Genomic DNA, 26,551 nt, shown 5'->3' with positions numbered 1-26,551 from the left:
AGATTTGGCACAATTTAAGATATACTTAGCTTCCCTTGAGTTGTATACACTATAGAAACTGACTTTATCCTGCCACATTCAAAGTTCCCGGAATTTGAGAAGTACCTGGTACTAAGATTCATTGCAGGGTAGTGGAAAAAAATTACTTCCCATTCGCCAGCTTCATTCAGAATAAGGAATAAATTCACTGAAGACTAAATAATTGCAATTCCAGTGGAAAGACTTGACAGAATTCATGCAAGTGATGTGTGACAGTTCAGCTATAGAAATAATGCTAGCTGAAAAATAAGCTTTGCTTCTAGCTTTCAGCACAGTAACAGTCTCAGTTCTGTACAAGAGATTTGTTTTGTGCTGCTTCAGCATCAGGTGAAGAAACACAGACCTTTACCTTGTCTTTTATTCTGCCAATCTGTTTGTAGATTTTTAGAAACAGCTATACACAGTGCAAAGGCCTATCCTAAAATGAGATGTGTATAACTGAACCCTTCATCCTACAAGCACATCTAGCTAAGTGAATTCTTTTTTCTGGTTAGAGTTCTATTTAAGTCAGTGAAGCTTTACATGACTGCAAGGATTGTCCAGGTGATAATTTATAGGCTTGTGTTTCAATGCAGTACTTTTATCAAGAACTTCTTGTTATTAGTAAAACCTACATGATCTTTCATGCATCTTCTATGCAGTACAACACTGCACTGGGCAATATGCCTTCTTGGCTTTATTTTATATGTGTATAATATATACACAAATAAAAAGTATCACCTGCAAATAATATTTGGAATGTGAAAGACACAAAATGTAAACATTTTATTTGGCAGTTGTTTCAAACAGGTGAATAAATAAATGGAAAAGTACATCTTAATATTCTTTATAGCAACAGATGCAGTTGCACATGTATTTACATATTGTGGATGCAAAGAACAGTTAATTTAATTTCTTTTTGTTAAAAAATGCAACTTCCAACACCACTAGACTTGACAATTAAAGATGAAGATACTAGTAATACTTTGTTCTAGCAATCTCAACTTTTAAAGGCATTCATTTGGAAGTAAGATAAGAGAGTCATCATGCATTTAGTTCATTTTGTCCGCTTACGGTAGAAAGTCTGATGTAATCTCAGAATTATGAGTGTCATGCGCTTAAGTCAACTATGACATGTTTATAAATCAATGTAGTTCCCTTAAAACTTGAAGCAAAGAGAAAATCTCGTTTATCGATGGAGACATGTATGAAAGATCTTGGTGCCTGCACGTTTAATTCTTGAAACTTCACAAATTTTGCCTTTTCCGCATCCCAATAATAGACTTGAGTGAAAGAATAATCACTTCCAAGAATGGCATATTGATAATTATTTATCTGAAGTGGTTGGAATACCATTGACCCTCGGGATGGCATCCTTTGTAAATCCAGAAATGCTGAACCACCCCATTTCATTACTTTAGAGTCCCCAATAAATCTTGTTAAGCAAATGTATACATCCTCTTTAACCTTGAAATGCTTCACTGCATATGCATCTTCCATATCTTGAATATCAAACCGCTTAACAAATTCATTTGTTCCTTTGTTCCATTGATATATTACAGGTCTTTGCGAACTACTTGACAGAATTAAATGTGGTTTGCCAGATATTTCAAGATACTCCACATCAGTATCTCTGTACCAGGCATGCAGAGACTGATGGGAATAAAATCCATTCCCATTCCACTTGTAAACCGTGGTGAAACCAGCCTTTGAACTGTCTGCAACAACAAAATACCAGTCTTCAGCAATCCTGAAAGTTTCAATGTCATTGGGTTTTCGGATTTTAAGGATTTCAATATCCTGAATTTTTATAAACTTATTAGCAAAAATATCTCTTTTATATATGTGGGAGCCTCCAAACAGCTGTGCGACAATGACATACAGCTGACTCTCAATAACTATAGGTTTACACACAACAGTTGAAGTACCTATAAAAAGAGAAGTAAGAGACAGGATTAGTACCAGTTTTTGGATAATTTGTTGTAATGTTATTTGTCAAGCAGTGTTCATACCTGTAATGTTGTCGTAATTCCTGAACATCACTTCCACATGGTCCCATTCAAGAAAGATGCATTTTCCAGTAAAAGGCTGAGCAATAACCACATGTTCATCATTCATATATGAGAAAGTATCTACTGACAGAGACTGGTATGGCAGGGACTGATAAACTTCAAATTCTGCAAATTGCAGACAACAGATGATAATTACAGAGATACTTGACATACTGTACTGAAAAAAACATCTGCTTATCAGATACCAATTTATTACAAATTACAGTATTTCATCGCTAGTCGAATTTTCCTGTTGATAAAGGAGTACTGCAATTTGCTTTTCAATCTTTTTCAATAAAAAGAGGTACTGTTTTATGTTCCAGTTTTCCAAAGCATTATGTAATGTCCTAAAGTTTGAGTAGATACTAAAATATAGGACCCTGCTCCCAAATGATTCCTATGTCACACTTAGACCAGCAGAGTTCATATTGATTTTAGTAGAAATTCCATCCAGGATGCAGTGTTCCTGAAAACTGGCTCTAGAATGAAAAACTACAGTTTGACTTTAACAAGATTAAATAATTTGAGGCACATTACCTGTAATAATGCAATCAAACTCTTTTGGAGAGAGGCTATTGATTTTGCGCTTCTTATATTCTGGCGGGCTTTCGCAGTAAATGTCTTCAACAGTTGCATTGGTGCTGCCCAGCCACTCCACTAACCACTTCAGTTTGCAGTCACAATTAAATGCATTGCCTCTAAGATCTCTACAACAAATAAATCATGCATCAAAAATAAGCAGTCAGCTAATGTATTTCTCCTTTAGAACAACAAAACAGGCTTTTGTTAAATATGTGCCCTCTTGCTTATTCTCACTTGAGGCCTTCCTGGCTTAATTTGTCCTGACCCACGGTTAAATCTACATACCAGAACCCACACAGATTTAATTATATTAAGGTGATCAAGGAGACCTTAACTTGGTGATCAGTCAGAAATTTGTATCGATTTCCCCAAGTTTACAGGTACACAAAAGCCTCCCAAACTAATGTTTCCTTTGGATTACCCTTTCTCAGCAGAAGCATTCTAGATAACAAAATAGGAATTAATGTAACCTGATGGTCAGCCAGTCAGTATTCACTATCTCCTTTAGATACACTCATTTAGGGCTTCAGGAGAGACAAGCAAAGGAGTCCTGTTTAAGGCTTTACAGCTGTCTTCAGTCAGATTTCTGATCGTATGTACAGGAACAGGCGAGCGCCAGGACCAGACTGTGTGACCACCTGGCCACGATCAGCCTTGCCAAGTAATGCTCCAGATATGCTGCCCATGGCCACATCTCACTACTGCAGCTCTGCTCTAGGGATTCAGCCTCCCAATACTGGGAGCAGGCAAAGGATTTTCTGAGCTTATTATCCCAGATCAGATGGAACAGGATTTGGTATATTGTAAACAGGATCTATTTCACTAAAGCAAATATAAGATTTATCTGTTTATCTATACTTTGTATTTTTACTGATATATTTTTATTATATATATATATATTTATTTAAGCTGATGTTTTGATCTGGTTGCAATTAGATTTAGTATGGGATACTTATTTAGACATATGCTTTTTGATAAAAGTTAGCTTTCCAGGAATTGCTTGCACATTAAAATATTACTCCATTAAATATCTTCCACCTTCCCTGCATGCCTTGCTCTCTCATGCATCCCTAAGGATCCTCCCTTCTTATTCACGAAATCTTAATGAACATGCAGCTTTATTACATAACTAGTAACAATATGACTTATCTTCATAACTGGTGGAATATTCAAAACCATCACAAATTCTCAACAACAGTAGACAAAAAAAACCAAGCCTACTCATACTGTGTAGTCTCTACCCAGTAACAAGATCCATTACTGGCTACTAGTTTGAATGGTTTCTCAGAAGGTCCTCTAAAATAATCTCTTTATACTTCTATTATAATTAAAAAATTAATTAATTGCTTTCTTACACATTTGTTAAAGAATCCAAGCCTTTAAATATGTCTTTTGGAAGTGACTGGAGATTATTATTTGCAAGACTCCTGTAAAAGAAAACACTTCAGTATTAGTGCTAGTTGTTCATGAAACTACACATTTTTGCAAATTGTGATATACTGTGTGGGGTTTTTTACTTACAGCAAAGAGCACTGGTATTCTCCAGCACTTAGTTCTAAAAGATTGCTTTTAAGAATAGCTCATTTACTTTGGGACTTTTCCTTCCACTAAAATGCCATGCCTTCTTCTGTTTCCTCACTCTTCAGCAGCCTTGCAGCATTTGCAATACTTCACTTAGCAGAGTAAAAAGTGCTATCACCTTTGGTGTTTTGCCAACACCATTTAAAGTTTTAAAATAATTAGTCATGATTGGATCTACTGATGTTTTCCCTATGAGATCCCAATACATGGTGCTCATATCACTGCAATTTCCCCACTTTCTTGTACCTCTTTTGGAGGGAAAATCTTACTAATATGGGCTGATGGGCTTAGGTTTAGCTCATAGTTTTTGAAAATATGTAGCAATAGGCAATAAATTGCTGATTGGCATAAATTGCTTTCCTGGCATATGCATGTGTGTGTATAAAAGTGTATTAGACCAGCAAAAAAATGTTATTAATTCCCAGTTTTCAATGTTGGGAAAGCTTGTTTAAATTCAGTGAGCATTCCAGCTAGCAAGAGTGACAAGGAAATGTGAGCAGGCTTTGAACAAACAGTATATTACATTTCAGTCCGACTGTCTCTGTGAGTCTGCCAAAGGTCTCAGATGTCATAGAGGGCATGACAGAAAAATAATAATGTTGTAGGGTATAGTCTATGCCTCTTCCAATTAACAGAATTATTTATTACTTATGAGAAGAAAGAAAAATGGAAAGAAATCATTCTTGATTAAGATCCCAGTTAGAATCTGTAGCTAATAAGATTTAGAATCTCTTCTGTTTTAACTTGAAAACATAGATGTTATTTATTAACCACAATTTCTCTAGCCAAGCAAAGACACTTAGGCACATACTTAAGTACAAGAACAGGCCCACATGTACTAGGTCTGCTGCCTCATTTCAAAATAAGTGTTTGTCTGATCAGTAATAGTAAATATGGGATGCTTCCATTAGTACATTCTGACTCCTCCACTTTCAAAGTACATCTGATTGTAACACTGTATGTGAATGTATCATGTGCTTCACTTATGTGTAATTTTATGCTCCAGAGCAATTCTTTAAAAGTCAGATAACTCACATGGAGAAAGCTGTGTGGACTTGCAAGCTGAGACAAGTTGAATGCCCTGTATTGTTTTTATATGCTATTATATAGCAAACGAAAGGGAGGGTGTACTTGGAAGTAGGAGTGGTTCACTGCTGCCATGGGTACATGACTGACAGACTTTAAGCAAGGCTTATGCATTTGCCGATTTTTGAATGAAAATTATGCATTTTATAGTCCACTGTTAAACAGCATATTTACATATTAGAAAACCCTGTCTTGCCTAGATGGTGTTGTACGTGGTATTTGGATTATAATAAGAGAGTAAAGGTTGGCTCAAACATGCAGTTAAATTAATGGTGACAGTTCTGAGAGAAACACAATCAAAATTATGTATTGTGCATAGAAATTATTATCCAATGCTAACTGTAAGATTCTGACGTTAAATTAGTAAATTAGTAAAAAAATGCAATATTTTAAAAATTTTTCTGTTTTCAAATGTACTCTGACCAGAAAATAAATCCTTTTGCACAATAATAAATTCTAGATGACTCTCTTTTACAATAAGGACACACTATAATTATTGAAGTTAATTGCATTATAGAAGTAAAAATGTTTGGATAGCTTACTGCATTCCAAAATTTATGTTGCAAAAAGGAAGCAAAGAGAATAAATGGAACAAAGTTTATCTTGTCTAACTTCATAGAACTTATTTGCATGCTCATTTACTATGATTCTTTTTAATATATTTTATGTACACAAATACTCTCTTGTTTCTTAAATGAAAAGTGCCTCAGGGTGCCAAATGATCATCCTTAATGTGTATATGCAATTTTCCTCAAAAGATGGGGAGTGGTTCTTCAAGCAGATTAAACTAGTGGTGCCTTTGCAGTTATTCTCCACAAATTTCTCATTGTCTTTGTGAATTGCACTCCATGGACAATAGCAGCATGATGCACAAATCTGTGTCCCAAAAATGTGCATGCAAATGGCAGTTGCTCCTCAAATGTGGATCTGTCTTTTGCATATATTTTCTCTTGTGAATCTCCTGAAGTGTCCCCAGAAACCAATGCAACAGCAAGACAAGATGTTAGCCTTGGACTATATGCTCTGTGGAGAAGAATCTGTGCCTTCCTCAGTTTTAGAAAAGCAATTTGTTCACTGGCAGCAGCAGCTACTAAATAAGCAAATAAATATAATAAATAATGTACTGGACCCATTTATGAATATAAAGTTATTCATGTGCATAAATATTTTGAAGATAGGTTCCCAGTTACCAGCCTTATCCAGCTATCTTTTTTTTCTAACAGCATAATTCTGCCTGTACCTCTAATACGGATTGTTATGGGATGTGCACAGCCTTTTTATGTACCTCTTTCCCTCTCCTCTCTTGTTCCTCTTCCTCAGACCTACAGCCATTCCATAAGTAACTTTATCTACATGAGTAGTCACAGTAGGCTTGGTTCCAGCCAGCTGTAAATCTTGTCCTGACCAAAAGGGAAAGCATAAAGTGTTTTATGGTACATTTACTACATGGTGAAGATGTGGTGAATTGCAATTCAACTGTTATATTTATGCATTAACTGTTTAAAATGGAACCTTTGCTTTCTCTCCTCTGTCAAAATATATGAAAGAAAAAGTTAAACAGCCCTGTTTCAAAACCCTCTTGGAGCTTATCATGTTAAGGCCAAAAGGTCAGGATCCCCTCCCCTGCCTATGACACGCACCACATGACATGCTTCAGAATGCAGATGCTCAGACTAGGTATAAACCCATGTCAGGCACACTACAGACTTTTTTCCTTTTCTTATTTTGTATTTTTTTCTGTTTTCTTATAGTGTGTATTTTGTTTTTAAAAAATTTATTCCTCATTAAATTAAATTATTGCTAAAAGATAAACTTGCTGTAAGGTAAGAGACAAAAGCCTGTATAAAAACTGTCTTCCTAACTCAGAGACAAGGAAGCTACTCTTGTTTGCAGTGAAATGCTGCAGGTATTTGTTGCCAATGTGTGTCTCACCTACTGAGCACAGTGTGAGAAATGCTCCTGCTGGTGAGGGCATGGGGAGCATTGCTCCTATAGCACATTGGCATCCAGAGTGCCTTGGAGTAACTTCCCCTCTCAGCTAATGCAGCAAGGGGCTGCAGCAGGTCAGAGGGCAAGAAGTAGCCATGTTTCCAAAACAGCCAAAGAGCTGAGCAGCACACAAGGAATGGTAAGCAGATCCCAGTGTCAGTGTGTGACAAGTCCTGATTGTGGGATGCTCCTGCTCCCGCGCAGGAGAGGACAGGGTGCAGAGCAGGGTAGGTGCAGAATGTAAGAAGTAGATCAGTAAGCCAGAACAAATACACCTTGTTGCAAGTCTTCTATTTAAAACTGCTCTGGGTGGGAATTTTCAAGTTTGATTTAATCAAATTCTTCTGTATACTATTACTGTCTTAAGAGGACACGGGCACAGTGATGGCCTGTCCCAAGAATGGCTGTAATATTCTCCTGGATCCATGTCAGACTGGAGTACCTGGGAAGAGGTGTGGGTCCATTCCTCAGCCTCTCACATTCCTATCCACAGCTCCCACCTTCCTCCTTTCCAAGTCCCAAACTGAGACTCACCTCATCCAGTGCCAAGATTCCCAATTCATACTCCTCCCTGCTCCTACTTGCTCAGCTGGAAATCCCCTGTGCTCCAAGCAGAGAAAGTCAGGGAACTACTGCCAAACATGTAGTACCTGGAAGCTGTTTGTGTCTTTGCCTTCTACACATATCACAGTTTGGAAGTCTTTGTGTGGAAACACAAACATTAACATTCTAATCAAATTACTATTAATGCCACTTAAACAACTATAAACAGTTATATATGAAAATGAGAAATTAAACAACACAGTGGTTCAGTTACTATATTAAATATACAAAGTAATATATTTAATCACTTTACTTACAGGTGAATTAAAGATTTCAGTCCTCTGAAAGTATTTCTTGAAATGGACTTAATGTTGTTGTTCTCTATGAACCTGTAATGGGTCATAAAGTGATTCTGGTCAAGCAATGCCTGGAAATTGGAAGCCCACCCACTCTATTCAATAATGACAGGAAATATACTTTTGTCCACTCACAAATATTCTAGATGAGGAAGGCCCATGAAAGCATCATCACTAATAACATCAAAAGTGTTGGACGTAAACAACCTGCATAAAGAAATGCAAAACAAAAGACCATTAGGTTATCAGCAGCTCTAGAAAATGGTTCAGCAAGGCCAAATTTCCATTGCCTGGTTTCACCTTTTTTCTGTGCAAGCACTGTAGGACTGTAAGGCTGATATATTGCACCACAGTGTGGTGCAAAGGGAAGGGTCCAACAATTGTCTACTGGGGCCATCTGATAAAATTTCTTTGACTTCTTGTGGGATGTAAACGTGGGTTTATGATGCCAGTAAAACAATGGGATTGTACAAGTGCCTCTGGAGATATATTAGGACAACAATGAAATCTTCAAGTATTACAGAGGTTTAAATTATCCTGGTTTAAATTGCTGGTTAGCCTGACATCAGGTTGAATTTGCAACACTGGCAGGAAGGAAAATACTTTAACTTTTAAGTTAAACTTCTGCGTGTATTTAACCCGAGGTTACTGAAAGTTACTGGGGAAAAAAAAGAAAAATCTCTTAAATTCAGTCAGTGTTCAAGTCAGAATTATTTTTAAGACCTCATTACACCTCTTGGAGATACCCTTATCGTATACATCTAACAGTAAAAATACCAGCAGCACATTTAATTTTATGTAATTTTGTAAGCATTAAAAGTGGTCTAGCATTGATTTTTCCAGCTTTATTTTTGCTTATCAGCCATGTTAGCATTTGTCCATTGTAATTTAGCCCTGGACTGCTACCCTTTTAATCTGGTGGGACATAATAAAGTACGATGAACTTTACCCTGGTGGAATACTACATGCACATCTATATTTTAATCAATTGACCTGATGGATAAATAGATTCATACTATGGCATCCTTAGACATTCAGGAATGCAAGATTTCCAAGTACTAATTAATTCACTTAATGAGTTAATCTCTTATGTTGATGTTTACATTCAGAATAAATTGCAGGTAATTTATTTTCTCAGTTGGCTGTTGCAGATTGTGTTTTTTCCAGTTTCAGTATATTCCTATATGAAATGCATGAAAAAAATACAAGCAGGAAATTCTTCCTTTTTGTCAAAATCAAGAAATAATTCCGTTTTAGAGAAAACAAGTAATTTTATAGAATTCTTGAACCAGAAGACCAATTTATTAAATCCTGCAACTAATTTTACTTTTCTGATATGATTTTACTGGATAATTTCTCCTTTTCTGCACTCTAATCAATAATTTACAGAACAGGGTGGTATGTCTTTAAATAGTATTGCTATTTTAGAGATTGCCAGGCTAACAGCATAGGTCTTGCAGTTGGTGAGCTCATTTGCCTTCCATCTCATACCTCTCCTCAATGGCTACATCAGATGTATTTGATGCACAAAGCATTTTTCCCCCCAATTTGTCCTCAAACACCATAATTGCTGCTTGTGGGATAGAGGCTGAAGGTATGGCGCTGTAGCTAGGGACTGTATCACTTGGCAGGAACAGTACAGTGCTAGCAGGTACAAATCCTGATGCCATGATTACGTCCCTTCTTTCTGCAGGCTTTCATGTCATCAGTTTATAAGGGCACCCTCAGCATGTTGCTGATACACTGAGATAAAAGTGCTGAAGATGAGAGCTGGGAGGTTTTCTCTACATTTACATACATTCTCTACATAAAATACTCCTGCTGGTACTTCACCATAGCTGTGTAGGTTCTTTGTATTTTTGTTGTCACATGAAAAGCACAGAGCATACCATCCATACTACACAAGAAGAAAAGCTCCCCTGGACTGGGAGTTACAAGTAGTGTTTAGCTCAAGACCATGATTTTTCCAGAGACCACTTGTGCCACTACATTAAAAATAGTAGTAAATAATAATAGCAGCAGAATTACACCATATTTAGACATCTGTGGCTGCTGTATTGGAGATATCCAATTATATTTGGACTTCAAAAATGTAATGCTGAAGACTATTTCCATATGTATTTCTATTATTATAGAAATACATATAAGCTGCTAAATCTTGCTGTTGGCTAAATTAAACCTACCAATACAGCTATAATCATGCAAAGCTAAAACTTCCGGAAATGTTTAATTAACGGAAGTTTTCCATATTCTTATTTCCCTTACTATCTTCTGCCAAAGATGAAAATTTTTCTTTCCCACGTACAAACTGGAGTGTTGTCCCCACAGATACAATCCTGCTTCTATGGTCTGTGTTTAAGGAGTCATTTGCCTTAGATCAGCAGCCTGACATTCCAAGGATGGCAAGCAGCTCAACTACCATGTTAAAAATATATCTGGAAAACACATCACTCATCCAAGCCCACAGTGGAACAGACCCTGCTTTTCTGGGGTCATAGTTTTTGTTGCAGCATTTATGAACAGCAGCGTAGAACATGCATTTCATTGTACAGTAGAAATGAAAATTATTATCATTACCAAAATGCCATAAGATGTTGCCCAAGCCCACTGTGCCAGGCACTATAATAACTCAAAATAAGATGTGTCTGTCCTACTCTACCATGCCCAAATCTGCCTGCTTTGCAGTGGGATTGCTAAGTGTAGGTGGTGTATCGTAGCCAAGAGAGATGATGTCCTACTCACTCTCTTCAGATACAGCAGCACCAGTGCTGCTGCTTTTTTTTTCCTCTCCTTTGAAAGGCTCATTGCAGCAATTATGTGAAATGTGTCTCTTTTGTGATCTGTGACCACCTGAAAAAAGCTTCTCTGGATAAAGCACCATGGAAAAGCATTTAGGTTTCCATAGTAACTGCATTTACCTATTTACCCTGTATCCAAAATTGTACAGCATGTCTGCACCTCCTTATCAGCTCCACTTGAGGTAGCAGAGTACAGCCAGGGTCAGGGCTTCAGCTATCGGTATGCCACCAGTTTAATTTAACAGCCAGAGAGCTCCAGTACATCAGCATTACACCTCTGACCACATCCAGAGCACACGGAAGGCGGTTTGGGACAGACATCCGATTTTGGTTTTGATCACACTGGGGAGTCTGCCTTGCCGGATTTCTGAGACAAATCTGGGTGTGTGTCAGGCTGGCAGCACATCCACTATAAACAGTTCAGGTTACACCCCCTCTACCTCTGTATAGCTCACAATTATATAATCGCATGCCCACATTTCTAGGAAAGCCTGTGAGCCTGTAAAAATCCTATGTTGAAATACAGCTAAACATCCCAAAATATTCACTTTCCGTGTATACCTCATCACAGTATTTGATTTTGAAATAACCACTTCAGTCTTTAATTAGAAGAAAATTGTCATTAGTTTTAAGGCCATGAAATAACAAACAGGGTCAAATCCAGGTACTATGAAGGAAAACTCCCACTGAAGTGACTAAACTTCCACAGAAGTCAATACCAATTTTACATGGAAAAGGACTTGAGGACCTGTCCCACTGCAATGACGGGCCTGATCTGAGGGGTTCTGAGCTCACAGTCGATGGGAGTTGCAAATGGACAGCTTTATACTGGGATCAGGTCCCAGAAATGCAGAAAATAAACAAGAATAGTTGCTGCAATACTTGAGTCCTTACTGTAATGTTAATTAAAGTATAATTAAGATAACATGCATTCTGTCACCAAAAGCTTCAGCATGTAAGCATTCAAAGTAGTACTGACAACAGACAGCCTTGCAAAATTCTAAGTAAAAATTAAACATGCACTATCAAATTGCTCAAAAGTCATGTATTTTATGATCTAATAAATCTTCTGCTGCTGTTTCTTATACAATTAATACTAAGACCCTTTCTGAAATATTTATGAATACGTATACACTTCATAACAAAAATTGTATCATATAAATATTTCTCACAGAAGCTGCAGAGATGGTGTGAGCAAAAAACTCCCTTCTGGGATTTTAGTAAAAGCAGATCTCACAAAGGATCTGTAAAGAAGAAAAAAACAACCGTACATTAATGTAGCCTCATATATCCATAGTTATAATACTGATCTAGTCATCACAGAGAGATTTATTTATATAAGTAAAAAAAATTACCTTCCCCCCCCAAATATAATGTGACAGGTTTCATGTACTACACAAGGTATAAAATGAGATATGTGCACATACATAGACAGACAGACAGACAGATAGATGAAAGAGATATAAAAATCAGGATTCAAGCATGCAGCACAATTTTAACACATTAGCTGATGATTCTGAATGCTGGAGGTACTCCCTGCAGCAAGCATCCTTCTGTATGCACTGAGAACACCACACATCCTAGTTCATTTTAAATCATAAATTAAATAACCAAATGCTTACAGCCCTTACAGTGAGATAACATCAGGCGGAACGCTGCGAGGAATAGATCTGGCATTTTCACATAAAGCATTATCTTTGGTACAAGTACACCAGGCAGGACATTTTGGCTTCACTGGTTTCTTCCCTTCAGTCAGCAAAAGCACAGATAAAAGGCATAAGAAATAAGCAATTCTTCTAAAGGGTCTGCTGGCATTTCCCATTCTTTTGATCCGCTCTCGTTCCAGCCAGTTGAAAGAATATCCCAAAACATGAACAGGGTTCTTTATTCAGCCATTGGATGTCTTTCTCTAAGTCCAGGTCAATATTTGTCTCTGCTTTCCCAACCCTTTTCTTTCTCTTTCACTCTGTTTTTGTAGATAGAAACCTGCAGCTGATCTGTATGTTTCCACTCACTCAGGCAACGTACTGCTCAGAGAAGAGACCTGCGAGGTGCTGTAAGATGGGGAAAATCCAACCGGCTGAAGGAAAAAAAAAAAAAAAAAAAAAAAAAAAAAAAGGAAAGAAAAAAAAGACTTGCATCACCACAAAAACACTGAGCACAACACAGCATTAGATTGCAAAGTGATGTAACTGAGAAATACACTGCTTTCTGTTTTCACAGGGAGGCCCTTTCCCTGTTTCCAAAAATAGTACAGCATTATGTTTTGCTGGTGGGTGGGTGAGCGGGTGTGGGGTGGAGTATATGTGTGTGGGGGAGAAATCAGTCATCTCTTACTGGATCCCTACAACCTCATGAACCTTTCAAAATTATGCTTCACATATTGCAAGCAACAGAACTAATGGCAGTATCAACATAAATCAAATAAAAATTGCTGCAAAAACTGTTAGATTCATTTTTATCCTCGGCCTTTATTACACATATTTGTACCACTGAAAAACAAGCTGCCACACATGGAAAATATTACAATGTATGAGAAAATGCCTTTGACTGTCACTCCTAAACAAAATATTTTCTCATGCAAAATAGACCCCAAATACAGCTTTTTTTTTTTTTTTTTCCTTTTTTTTTTTTCTTTTCTTTTTTTTTTTTCCTCAGAAAAAGAATACTTCTTATTTGTTGCCTGTTTTCTGAGCCGGTTAAATGAAGGCATAGGTGGATCAAGCACAGTTCTATATGAACAACATTAATTTAAAAACGTATTTTCTTGGAACTGGTTTGATTCTTTTAGATGGAAAAAAAGAAAATTGTCATTTAAATACCAGCTGTGTTAAACCTGTAGTTAAGAATGGACCTTCTTTGAAGAGTGACAGGATAAGGACAGATCCTGCTAGTAATAATGAACCTTTACAATACTGCCTGGAGGCTGCAATCGAAATGAGTGCTAGGTGTGGTATGAGTGCTCTGGCAGATACAGTCCTCAGCCTGAAGACTTTACTGCAAATTACATTAAATATTTTATAGGAAACTTAAGCAGCACCTAAGTATTTATTAAGAATGGTAAGACAAAGCTAACAAATGCCAAATGGCTGGGAAGCCACACAGGATGGATTTTGTTCAATGTAGTATTGCTATTAGACAAGTTTTGCAAACTTTAACAGGTCTTTACACTTCCCCGTTGGACTGTTTACATTAGACAGCTTACAAACACTACTGGGGTCAACCCAGTGGTACAAACATTTATTACAGTCAGGCTCACTATTAGCTCCTTCACATGGATGCTGTCTCCTCACCAGGGGACACCAGACCTCCTGATGAGGAGATCTCTTTTGACTTCTGGTTACCCTTCCTTTGATTTCACAAGGCCACCTGGCTGTAGCCCATTGCTCCTGCTCTACAAGTCACAAAATCACAAGATCAACATCAGGCCATGTATGTCTTCCTCAGGAACCATCCCAGCAAGGCCTTAGTGAATATCCAGGTGCCCACCTGGGATTTGATAGGCTATGGGCAGAACAACAGCCTGCAAAACTGCAAGAAATTCAGCCTATGGATACAAGGCAGGACTCCAGCACTGCTGAATCCTTGACTGGGTGGTGGCTGAGGTCCATCTCCCAGGGATGAGGGCAGACACCCAAAGCTCACACCAGGTGGTGGGACTGCGTCCTCTGAGGGACTGGGTGCAGCCAGGAATGTCCAGAAAGCTTTTGCTCCTAAGAAAACCTCCCCTGCCAGCAGTCCCTCCCTGAAGCAGCATCAGCTAAGAGTGGCAGAAACCTGGGTTATTTCTGAGCCCATCCACCTTCTGTAAGAAAATGGAAAGTAATTACAGTAGCCAAGGCACTGAAATCATTATTAAGCAAATGATGATGCCTTCCCATCCCCCAGTATGAAGGTGACTTCTTGCTCTGGAAATGATCTAATTGTACCTACTGAGAGGGAAGCTGGATTTGAGAGGGAACCTACTTGCGTAAGTAGGCTACACTATCTTCTCCCCTCCAAGATGTCCAATGGCACAGACATGGTGAGGTGAGAACAGAAAATTCTCTAACTCTTTTTTCCTGAAAGAGGCCCGTTGTTGTTTGTTTGTTTATTCCTGGCAAAGCCACCCATTGCCATGGCAATATTTTGCCATTGATGGTGAAACCCGGTGTTTCATTTCCTTTGGCTCATTCACTGAAATCCGCCATCAATTACCTAGGCATTTCTCTTTAATTAATACTCCAACCACATTGTGAACCTCCTGAAAACTTTGCAGTGTAGTGTTTTCTTCGGTAACAAAAGCACATTCTGCAGCAGAGCAGTAACCTGACTCCAGTTTTGTCCATGCAGAGAACCGCCTGGAAGTTAGTTTTCTATTCCAAACCACATGCCAAAACAACCGCTTTTCCAAAATTGCAATATTATGAATATTTATAACAGCCCCATCAAAAGAGAGGCATAATCACATTTTCTAGGGTCCTTTTCTGCCAAGCTCAGCATCTCATTTCCTGCCATGCAGCAGTGTAAAACCAAAGTGGTTCATGGATTTTTAGTGGCATAGCTTCTGTCCAGCCCGGCGACCCTTGCCTCACCCTTTGCCGATGCCATCGCTGTTTGTTTGCGGGCCAGTGGAGCAGGCAGCGGCCTGCTGCGCCCACGGACCAGCGCCTGCCTCTCGGTCCCTGCTTGTTTTCCCGGGTGTTTCAGGTACTGAGTAGGCACAATGGGATTCAGAATTCATTTATTTTTCTTTCTGCAAGGTTCCAGCAGGGGGGATGAGGGAGTTGTGGATGCGTTCCTCGGTCTGCTTCCCATCACTTGACGTTCTAGCCGAAAACCCCGCACCTTGCCGCGCTGCGGCGGGGGCCAGCGGTCCGGCGCGTTCCGGCCCGGGCAGGGGGACACTGCAGGGGGACACCGCATGGGGTCACCGGCTGAGGGACACCGCTCGGGGCCGGCGCGGGCCCCGCGCCACCGCCTCGCCGCGGCCCCGTATCCCGGCAACGCGGCGGCCGCGGGCGGCGCCCGCGCTGAGCGGCCGAGGCCGGGCGGGGGCGAGGCCGGGCGGGGGCGAGGCCGGGCCCGAGGGAGCGCCAGGGCCGCCCGTCGCCTGCCGCGGCCCCGCGGCCCCTGCGGAGCCAGCCCGCGCTGCGGCGGCGGAGAGGAGCTCCCGGGCCCACGCCGAGCGGCCGCAGTGTGTCCTGCACGAATGCGCCGTCATGTTTCACCTCTCCGGGGTTGAGCAGAGCCAAGTACGCCTTAGGGACCGATGGTTTCCCACGCTCTGCGTCCTAAGAAACAAACTGTTTCTTCCAATGCATCCAAATTGTCTCGTAACGACAATTTTTGATGATATTAACCACCTAGTAAAAATCTCGGTGCAAGTATATGACAATCAAATCTACTTTCGCCTGCTGCCACTAGAGGTATTCACCACCCATCACTGTTTGTGTTCTTTGGTCAGACTTGGCACAACTTCCATGGCTTCGTTTCTAGAGCAAACATATGCATCATCGTCATCATCATCATCATCATCATTATTGTTATTGTTATATACGCATATATTTTAGCACATATTCTCCAATATCTGGTTAAAATAGTAATACTTATACAAGTAAACCTGTTTGCTAAAATATTCGAGGACAGCAAACATAAATGGTCAGAACATAGAACAAAAAATATTTTAAAAAACATTTAATGTTTTTCGAGGTATTAACTCCATGCCAATAACTGTATTTATATTTGCATTAGACTAGAATGTTTTCATTACCAACATATGACAAAATTTGAATAAGCTTTCTGTGGCTTCATGCTCAGTACAGTTCCCTTTGCAGATCCATATCCTGTTAAAGTTACTTTTGATTTCATCCTGCTATTAGGAAACTGTGTTGCCTTTTCTCTGTTCAGAATGAGCTGCCTGCACATACGCAGCCTAATCCAAAATCCACCGATGGTGATGATGAGACTTTACTGTGCTTGGTATTAAGCCCATAATATTACACCACACAGATGGGCAACAGCCCAAATCACACCCGGTATTCACCAGTCTCCTAAAGAACAAAACATTGTCATTGCTATGTTACCACTGTGTTTGGAGCAGAAGGATTTTGAGATCAAAGACTCCTACAAATACCTCATGAATCCGAGTTTTTGCTCTCTTGGCTCCACCCTTTTAAGAAATTCTGCAGCAAATGGCAAATTTAAAGCAGCTGAGAATGAGGCTGTACTTTCAATAAACAAAACTAAGTCTTGTGAATTCTAAACAGTTCTGAAAAGACTATGCTTCCTGGTGGATCTGGCACCAAGAGTCATTGCCAGGAAGAGGCCTTCTGCAGGTTAGGCATAATAAAACTTGAGATGCCTTTACAACAGCTCATAACACAGACAAGCTTTAGAATGATCACAAGACTGCCCAAACCTTTTTATTTGGAAAGTTCTGCTGACTTTGCCCTATCCTGTCTATACAGGTTTGTATTATGGGTATCCTTCTTTATTATACCAGTTTCATTAAAAGCAGAACAACCAGGCAAGTCCCTGTGTCAAAAAGCCAAGGAAATGGGTGCTTAACTGCTGCCAGCTTTGGAGGAAAGAAAGACTTGGAGGGTGGTCTTCTTTCCCTTACGTAAAGTAGCCAGTTCACAGTTCACTGTGGGCTTAAAAGCGATCACCTCTGAAGTGAGCTCTCATGGCCAAAATTTCAGAGTGATGTACAACACCTGCTCCACTGAGCATGTCCTGGTGAATGTGCAGGTGTCTCTGGAACTGCTTGCTGGTTTAAGTACACCAGAATTTGACCAATGACAAAAAATATGTCAGGAGAGATGTACTGATATCTGAATGATCTCTCTTTAAGAAAAATAGATGCACAGTGTATTTCTTTCAAAGGGAAGCTAAGCAAAATTAATCTACTTCTAGGTCTTATTTTGTTGCAACTAAGAACTTTCAACACCCTTATGATTCTTGATGCTTCGTTTGCTTCTAAGGTCTATTATAAACCAGTGTGCTTTGCAGCACCCAACCCAGCAGCATCACATTAACTGCTCTCCTGATAACCAGCCACTTTTCTCCAGACCTATACAAATAGTTATTGCTTTGCTTCTATTGTCTATGTTTTGCCTTGAAAATGCTAACAATGGATATTTAAAGTTGGAGGGGAAATGAAAGGGCAAACATACAAGGTCAAGAGCAAACCAAAGCCCAATTCAAAGATGTATGAAGCTGTGCTACTTCATGGTTCACAGCAGGAACTGATACCACACCTCATATAGGGGGAAGTGTAAGAAAGGAAACAGTATAAAAGAACATGAGATTTCCACCTGCTGCAGAAATCTGGATTTTTTTTTTTTTCAATCTTTCAAGACAACTCTCATGAAAATTTGCCTGTAATTTACGCAGGGAAAATCAACTTCTCCCGTGTTGGAAATGGGAACACTTTTGAGACAGTCAACATGCCCATCCATTTCAGTGGAACTGGCATCACACCACCTAGCATACATCCTACTGTAAGATTAAGTGCCCTCTATATGAACCTCTCAGCAAGGAGAATTCTTGTTCAAATATGCAAGTTACTTTTTGCCCTTTTTCCCTCTACATAGCTCTATCAGACATTAGAACCATGATACTAGTGAGAGAATCTATGCTTAATTTGTAATTGCCAGCTTTTTCAGAACTGGCATGGTGATTTTAAGAACACATTTCTGCGCAACACTTTCCTTAATAGGATGGTTTCTCTCTTCCCAACTCTTGCAAGTACTATTGATTCTGCTCTCTTCCACAGATCACTGCTGGTGTTTCTGTTCTAATGCTATTCTCTAAACTGGATTAAATAAATTAGCTGGTAAAAGAACCAGAAAACAAGCAAAACAAGCCCAAATCTTTCAAACCCCCCTCCCTCCCCCCCAAACCCCTCCAAAATTGCCAGAGCCAGAACAAGCAGTTGAGGACAGGAGTGGGCAGAGAGCATTGGTTTCACTGTAAGAGAAAATGCATAGGGAGCTGCACACTTGAGGGGCAGTTTCATGTTACAAACGCTCATATTTAAATGAATCATAGGACAGAACTGGTGACAAATTACATCAGTCCCTACCAAACAGGACAAAATATGAACCTCATAAAACACCCCAGTATTTAGCTACCATTGTTTAAAAATTATCATTTAACTGGAGGACAGACTGTCAACAGGTGTATACAAACTGACATTTCATAATTATCTTCCCCACTCTGCCACCTCCTTGTACTCTTAATTTGGTATTTATTCATAGAAGGTATCCTTCATGCCTACATTCAAAATAGGATGGATAGAAAAGTCAGTCCAGTAAGAACCCCGTATACAAAACAAAATGTCCCAGATTTTCTAGCATGAGCAAGCGCTTTCTGCAGACCCAAAACAACATACTACTGTCAGTGTAGCTAAATGCCATTTAATTGGCAGCTAGAAAAGTCTATAATACATTTCTTCATGGAAAAATGTCTGAGCTCTTCCAGTGTGCCAAGATGCTAATTAAAAACAGAGTGTTACAAAATCCTTTCCTTGACCTGTGCTATCTTACATGCCCTTCTGTACTTTTTCATGGCATTGGCTCCGTGAAGAATTATTCTAATCTTTATAAACTTGTCTTTAATTTTCCTTGTCATTTTGCAGGCAGAAAAGAAGTAACAAAATATTATTTATTTAAATGGACATAGAAAATGTATTTGTTACATGGCAGAGACAACAGGCTTTCTTTACTTGTTAAAAACAGGTTTCTATGTCCTGAATAATTTACAATGAAATAAATCTCAGCAGCACTGAAGTCACTGAAATACTTCAAGTAGAAGCCTTGCTGGAGTGCCATGGACATAATGAACTGCACAATAGGAAGGATGTGACTCATCAAATGCATATTATTGTTTCATCATTGCTAATCGACACGCTTCACAAAGCAAAGATTTGGATCAGCACTGAAACATTTTAAGGGGTTGGTGGTGATAGCTCTGCAAGTGTATTTTACTGATGTTTTTATTGCTCTCAACAACTCAAGAAATTTGGAAAAATACTTTATTTCAGTAAGAGTTAATCCTTTTCACCTTAAGTAAATACCAAATCTGCCACCCTACATTATGGCTGGCACGCTACTACTGCACAAGCCTAGCACAGATTCTCCATCAAGTACTGCACCAAGCTGAACTCCAAGGTCCCTTTTTCTTATAAACCACATTTGCCCTGCAGAGGAGACTTCAGAGGGCTGAAAATTTCATTACATCTGTTTGCTCATATGCCAATATGCTACATATTTAGTACAGCCTTAAGAAAAGATTTGCTCTTTTGGCTGCTGGCCCTTTCCCTCTGCAGTGGGAGAACAAAACCAACACATCTTTATCTAAGAACTGACAGTAGTTTTAAATATAACTTTCATAGCAACAGAGAAATACACATTTTAGTTATGACTGCTCAGAAGCTAAAGGATTTTCCCTACCTTGAACATGGTAACATTCACATTTTAAGTTCAAAATTATTCCTAATTATTCCTTTTCTAAAACAATAATCCAAATACTATCCAAATACAGCTGACTTTCTTTTTGACAGCAATCACTTGTAGGCATCTGTAAGTTTCCACTGTTGCTGCCCTTGTGATTTAGGCAAAGAGTCATTAAAACTGGAGGGCCTAATTCCCAGCCTCAATATAACACATCAGTAAGAAGTAATAAGCTCCTTCATGAAGCAATATAGCTCCCCAGCTAAATAAATGGCACACAGTACTGATTAAACAAAGGCACACGTGGCCTTTTTTCCCAAGATTTTTTTTAAGAAGCAAATGGATGAATATATAAGAGTAAAAGACAAGGAAAAAAAAAAACAAAAAAACACAAACAAGAAACCCCAAAACAAAAAAAAAAAAAAAAAAAAAAAAAAAAACCAAAAAAAACCAAAACAAAACAAACAAAAAAACCCACCAGGTTTGGGAACTCAAGAGAACAGTTAAAATCACAGAAACTGAGATGTTGGCTCCTGAGATGTTGGCTCCTAGGCATGGAAAGGGAGACCTGAGAAATTCACTAGAGAATTTCTTGGAGCAAGTAATGGCTGAAAAGAGCTTGGAACTGCAAATAGTCTCCCGCTGTTCAATTTTCTCTTCACTCAGGGAAATGAAGGCTATACATTCATTGCAAATAAAGACTGGATCAAAGATACCCAATTCCATTAACAATTTATTTTCTGAAACAGAACAATTGGAAATAATGACTTTAGATAGCAGCTCAGGTCACAAATAGTAATAATGCTCTACTCTGTGTTTCTGACACCCCTGCTTCCCCCTCAGGGAGGCAGATATCCCTTCATATGCACATGATATATATACATATATATTAAGATTTCTCTCAAGAGCTATATATAGCTTCTATTCAGAGGCGAGCACCACAACCACTTATTCATTCTTTTCATGCTTTACCTGCTGCTTTCAAGGCTGCCCTGATGCTAAAAATAGCTTTGCATATTAGAGGAGGGTTGCTATAGATTCAGAATGGGTGATGTTCCAAAGACAGCTAAATCCCTCCTTGCTGAGGATGCCTGGGGATGCATGTGATGGGCATCTGTGACCAGGGCTGTGATACCCTTTCAAAAAGACACTTAGGCTCCAAGGATGGGGTACAACAATTTGTGTTGTTCTTAAGGCTGGACTGAACTGGAAATTCAATACAAGTAATGAATGTCATCGTAAGTTTAAGGCTTTGTTTTTCATACTGTAGTGGTAGATCACAGTACAACAGTACCTTCATATATTAATGAAGCTAATATTCATATACTAACTTCATTTTAACTGGGAGAAAAATTTAGTATTCTGTTGTATGGGCATATTTTTCTACAGGTATTGATGTCTTCAAGTAAGAAAATATCAAAATGTTTCACTGTCTTCTTACTTTGTCTAGTTCTTAACATTTGTGACTGGATTATGACCATATCTAAGATAAATGAGGTAGTCAGAATAGTATTTTCCTTTTGTTGACAGACTCATATTATAGAAACCTGCCAAATACTCTGTTAAGGCTGAGGTTCAAATAAAAGTTTTACAGGGAAAGAGTGGCATGGATTTACTAAACCAAGATTGATAAAAAGTATAAAACCAGATCCTAATATAAATCTAAATAACACAATCCATCTTTTATGAGCAGTATATTTAAGGACAGTGTAATGCAAACTTAACAGAATGTTTTATGAAATGCTAAAGGAAATGTTTTTCATTCAAATCTCACTTCACTTCCTGACCCTTATCTTCCATGTGGTTTTGTTTCCATTCAAGAAAGGCAGTCATCTAGATATGTAACTGTTAACATTTTGACTTACACTTGCAAATTGAATGTGGTTTCAGCAAGTAGCAAGATCTCCCCCAGGGAACAAGCTGCGATATTTCTTTTTACTTGCAGTAGATGACTTTTTTTGTGGTTTTTTGAGTCTGACATTTTTACTTCTAGAGTTGTGGATATTGCCCAGCTCAGTGTTGCTGGCTATAAATATCATAACTTGATATTTGTAACAAAGTTAGACTAATGGTTGCCATTTAGGATAGTTATCTTTCCCATTCCATTTAGATGCCATGGAATGAATAGTGTCCTGGAAATACTTTCAATAGAAAGGTTGATAGTATTTCTGTACTTCATGTCTTAATGATATTGGTGATTAAATAACATTAAATTGTATTTAATTTGAAATATAATCCCTATTATTTCCAAACCCTGGAGATCAGTAGTATACTTTTACTAATAAAAGCTCAGTTCTAGCAGAATGGCTCATGGTATTATTAATGAAATGAGGTCTCACAGCCGTACTCTATAAGCATGTTCATTAAAAACTGTGAAATAGGAACTTTAACTGATTCATCCTGCTTCAGTGCTCAGAACAGCTTTTTTATATCCCTGTATCCTTCAGTTTTCATTGAAGGATCAGTTACTGATCACCTCAACTGGGTACTAACAGCCTCTACATGCAGCTACTGTACTACTTTACTCTGTAATCCCACTGAAATAGTAAGATAAAGTGAGGGTTGATTCTGTTATCATTGCATTACATTGTGCTCTTATACCTTAGTTTTTTAAAACCTGCCTGTGAGATTCCAAACAACTGACTGCAGCACTGTATATTGCAAATAAGCTCTGATTTATTTTTGTTGCTTAAGGACAACCAGTGGAAAACACTGTGATGAACTCATCTTAGCAGCTCCACAGTACAGTTTTCATGACTGGCCTTCTGGATTCCTGGGTTAAGAGATCAACTTCTAAGTAAAGATGAAACACATCTCTAAAAAACAGGTATTTTCTGAACATGTTTGCAGGAATGAGACTGTACATCTCTATTAACATTACATCTTCAACTTCCAGGCACCTTTCTTTTCCAGGTTACATAGAATGCTGAGTACACAAATAGTGCTTAACTGCTTGCATTATTCAGATGACAGTGACTTGTCTGTCACCTTTTTATGCAGAAGACTTCAGATTCCAAACATTCCCTGTCAATGATTTGTACCTTTCCTCAGTTCTCATAAGTGAATATTATCAATACATATACATGGTAGACATTATGCACAAAAATGCAACTCAGGAAAAGAGGGAACACATATCTTTTCCACTATGGTTTAAAAATGCAATGGATTTCAACTTTGCTCACGTATTCTTTTTTCCCCCTTCCAAAAAATCCAGTGGGAAACAATGTAATTTAAAGAAAATAAGTACATTGCTTGTCAGTTGTTTTCTTTTATTTATTTCCACATTACTAGATTTTCCTTCTCTTATTATTTTTCTATTATTTTTTCATCTTATATAATAACTCTGATATCAAACTGGAAAAACAAATTTGCCTTTCTCTTTTATTTATGTAATTGGATGCCATCAGTCACTCTCCACCAAAGCAGATCTAGCCATAAAAGATTAGGCATTCTTTGCTCTCTTAGGAAATAGTTCATACTTCAGGGAATTTAAGCATAATGAACTTCTAAAATCTCTTCAAATGAAAACTGGAACATGGTGGAGGAGTCAGTTTCTGTATTCCACTTACTTAAGAGCAGGTTGATAAAACTAAGTAGTAGTATTTTGTACATACTGATAATTACTTTTAAATTAAATTCCTGATAGGCTCTAGTCACTACTCAAGTTTATGCATGCCTACATGCATGTTTAATCTTGTAGTGAGCTTTGTTCTGAGCAGAGTTGCCAGACTAAGCTCTGGAGACAAAAATCACTAGCCACAAAACAAATGTGGAAATAGCAGCGACGATTAAAGACACTAGACAAGAGTCTACATAATATATCTCTAGGGGATTTATTTAGTAAAATTCTGTACATTTTGCAAAAATAAGCCTAAACTTTAAAGATAATACTGGGAATTGATTCTAAGAATTACTGTTTTATTAAAGTCTGATTTATTATTTCCATAACTGAATTGTTAGTTTTTACATGATCATAATGCTATTATTTACACTATACATCTTATCAAGGACGTGCAGAAAACTTTATTTTCATGAAATTTTTTGAAGTACACAGAAGTTTTAGCAACAAGGTTGATGCTTTGAGTGTTCCCTTAATTACAACAAAATGAATTAATGAAGCAATCTCGTTTTCAAGATAGCATTATAAGATTCTTACATAACTGTAGTCGTAGGCAATAAAACTAAAATAGATATTAGGAATTAAAACAGTTATAGTTCCTCTATAATGTATCTGTGATTCTTTAGATTGTTAAGAGTGAAAGTAATGCTACCATCAAATAAACTGTGGTGCAGGACTTCAACTACTTCAGTCCATGATAATGAAGACTAAGGCTGCTCTTCTGTCAACAGTAATAAAAAAAATCTTGTGAATTGTGTATGAAGTTGAGAGGCCTTATATGCATCATAGGAGGTGGAGTTAAGGGAATAAATCAGGTTATTTAGGCTGTATTTTCTAACATTTTGGCCTAAACTGGGATTCTGTTTACCAAATTGATCAGCTGAGAATAGGGATGCAATTTCCACATTTTTGACTTCTTGGGAGAAGAAAATTCAACAGGAACTTTCAACTTTATTTTTAATAAGAGCCTTTGATATTTGTTTTTATCCTAACAGCAGAACAAGCTTGATCTGAATTCAAGATGTGTACTGTTATCTTCTTCAGCTTTCCATGACCATTTATTAAACCAATTTCCAAACTTCAGTCTCAAAATAAATGCTCTGTAGACACAGACAATAGAACAGCACCTTCAGTGCACTAGACAGTAAGTGGTTGTGGAGACTGGCAGTGATTTGTTCACCCTAGAGGTAGAGGAGCCAGGAATAACAAAGGTCCATGGGTCAAATTCTACCTTGTATATCCTTCTAAAATGCCATCATCTGTTGGATCTGCCTTTAGATATACACGTTTTCAAAATTTCTGTTTTCCAAATGCTTATCATATTAGAAGTCTTCATGTTCTAGAAATTCTGTCTCCACACAATGTATCTGACATTGATATCCAATGGTGTTAAACAGAAATAATTAAGAGGAAAATGTCCACAGATAACTGGAATTTAGGAAATTCAGTACTCATATAATAGGATTAGATACTGTATTATTAGCTCTATTTTATCTTGTTAACCAGTGAAATCAATACAATGATTGTGGCTACTTATACAAAGGTCTGGGATTTTAGAACAAGGAAGGAAACTGATAATCAGTCAGATACTGTTTTTTCAAAGGCACTTTTCTAACAATGATTATGATTTTCTAACAATGAAATGCTAATTGCAACTTCAAAATATCATAAAACTACACAGCTGCTCTTCAAATAATGGACATAGCATGGGCTTGTCTATGATTATTTTTTGTAACTAACCCTATACTGGAAATAACTTTAAATACAGAAGTTCTTTTCTTGAGAAAATTACTTTATCAGCCAAACAAATAAACTGCATTTGCCTTTTAGCACAGCAACATTGACATCTAGTGGCTAGTTAAGATTCATGTTTAATATTCCCCATATGACAAAAAAATGTGGAATGCACCATTTATTGAATTTGACAAACCAGGTATGCACTGCCTGCTATCTCCACATAGCCTCTAGATTATCACAGAATATCATTAATGACTAGTTTGGAGTTACCAGTACCTGTGATGGGAACTGGTGAGTGTGAGGCACTGCCCCTCATGTGCAGCCCCACTGGTTTTCCCTGACTGTCAGGAAGTCTTAAGCTTGGGAATCAGCTGCCTGATTTTAGTGTATACCTTCCTCAGGGCTTGTTGGGAGGCACAGTACATCCCTGAAATTGTAAACTGGTACAGCTATATGAAAAAGAGCTACAGTTACTGAATGTGATGTTACTGGCATATGTGAACGTCCATTTTTAGCTTTTCTTGCTTTTTCTACAAATTACTAGGGGGTTTCAAATAGGAGGAGATAAAAATCAGGAACATGACAGATGCCAAAGTACTGTTCGTACAATGAAGACACAAAAATAAATTCTTTGGCAACTTACTTCATAGACATGTAGGACATAGGAAGGTGCCAATATCAAATAGCATTAGAAAGTAATTTCTTCATTTGTCAACAAAAGAACTGACTTAATGAAGAAAGAGGAAAGATTAAA

General features: G+C 38.1%; 3 protein-coding genes across 4 annotated transcripts in view; 2 read left to right on the top strand and 1 right to left on the bottom strand.

Moving 5' to 3' along the window:
• Nucleotides 1-780: 780 nt before the first annotated feature.
• The window catches only part of LGI1 (leucine rich glioma inactivated 1), a 28,846-nt gene continuing 3,075 nt past the window's right edge, over nucleotides 781-26,551 (bottom strand). The window contains exons 2-9 of one of the 2 annotated variants that reach the window (XM_053983458.1): nucleotides 12,636-13,084; nucleotides 12,177-12,248; nucleotides 8,342-8,413; nucleotides 8,168-8,239; nucleotides 4,007-4,078; nucleotides 2,607-2,776; nucleotides 2,031-2,195; nucleotides 781-1,946 (exon numbers count right to left, since the gene is read on the bottom strand). In XM_053983458.1, coding sequence (XP_053839433.1) covers nucleotides 1,129-1,946; nucleotides 2,031-2,195; nucleotides 2,607-2,776; nucleotides 4,007-4,078; nucleotides 8,168-8,239; nucleotides 8,342-8,413; nucleotides 12,177-12,248; nucleotides 12,636-12,826 — 1,632 coding nt within the window. In that variant the 5' untranslated portion in view covers nucleotides 12,827-13,084 and the 3' untranslated portion in view covers nucleotides 781-1,128. Of the gene's footprint in view, nucleotides 1,947-2,030; nucleotides 2,196-2,606; nucleotides 2,777-4,006; nucleotides 4,079-8,167; nucleotides 8,240-8,341; nucleotides 8,414-12,176; nucleotides 12,249-12,626; nucleotides 13,085-26,551 lie in introns of those variants that run through there. The other variant, XM_053983459.1, reaches the window with a different exon arrangement.
• LOC128810861 (uncharacterized) lies at nucleotides 15,762-23,232 on the top strand. The gene is made up of 2 exons (XM_053984003.1): nucleotides 15,762-16,412; nucleotides 23,136-23,232. The coding sequence occupies exons 1-2, from the start codon at nucleotides 15,762-15,764 to the stop codon at nucleotides 23,157-23,159; spliced, it is 675 nt and encodes a 224-aa protein (XP_053839978.1). The 3' UTR covers nucleotides 23,160-23,232.
• The window catches only part of LOC128810529 (protein FRA10AC1), a 26,243-nt gene continuing 22,921 nt past the window's right edge, over nucleotides 23,230-26,551 (top strand). The window contains exon 1 of the mRNA XM_053983461.1: nucleotides 23,230-23,268. Within this exon, the coding sequence (XP_053839436.1) occupies nucleotides 23,245-23,268 (24 nt within the window). The 5' untranslated portion in view covers nucleotides 23,230-23,244. The remainder of the gene's footprint in view (nucleotides 23,269-26,551) is intronic.

This window comes from Vidua macroura, chromosome 8 (genome assembly GCF_024509145.1).
Source record: "Vidua macroura isolate BioBank_ID:100142 chromosome 8, ASM2450914v1, whole genome shotgun sequence".
NCBI classification, from domain to species: Eukaryota; Metazoa; Chordata; class Aves; order Passeriformes; family Viduidae; genus Vidua; species Vidua macroura.
Note: the sequence above shows the minus strand (reverse complement) of the source record. Positions and strands in the feature narration are given on the sequence as shown.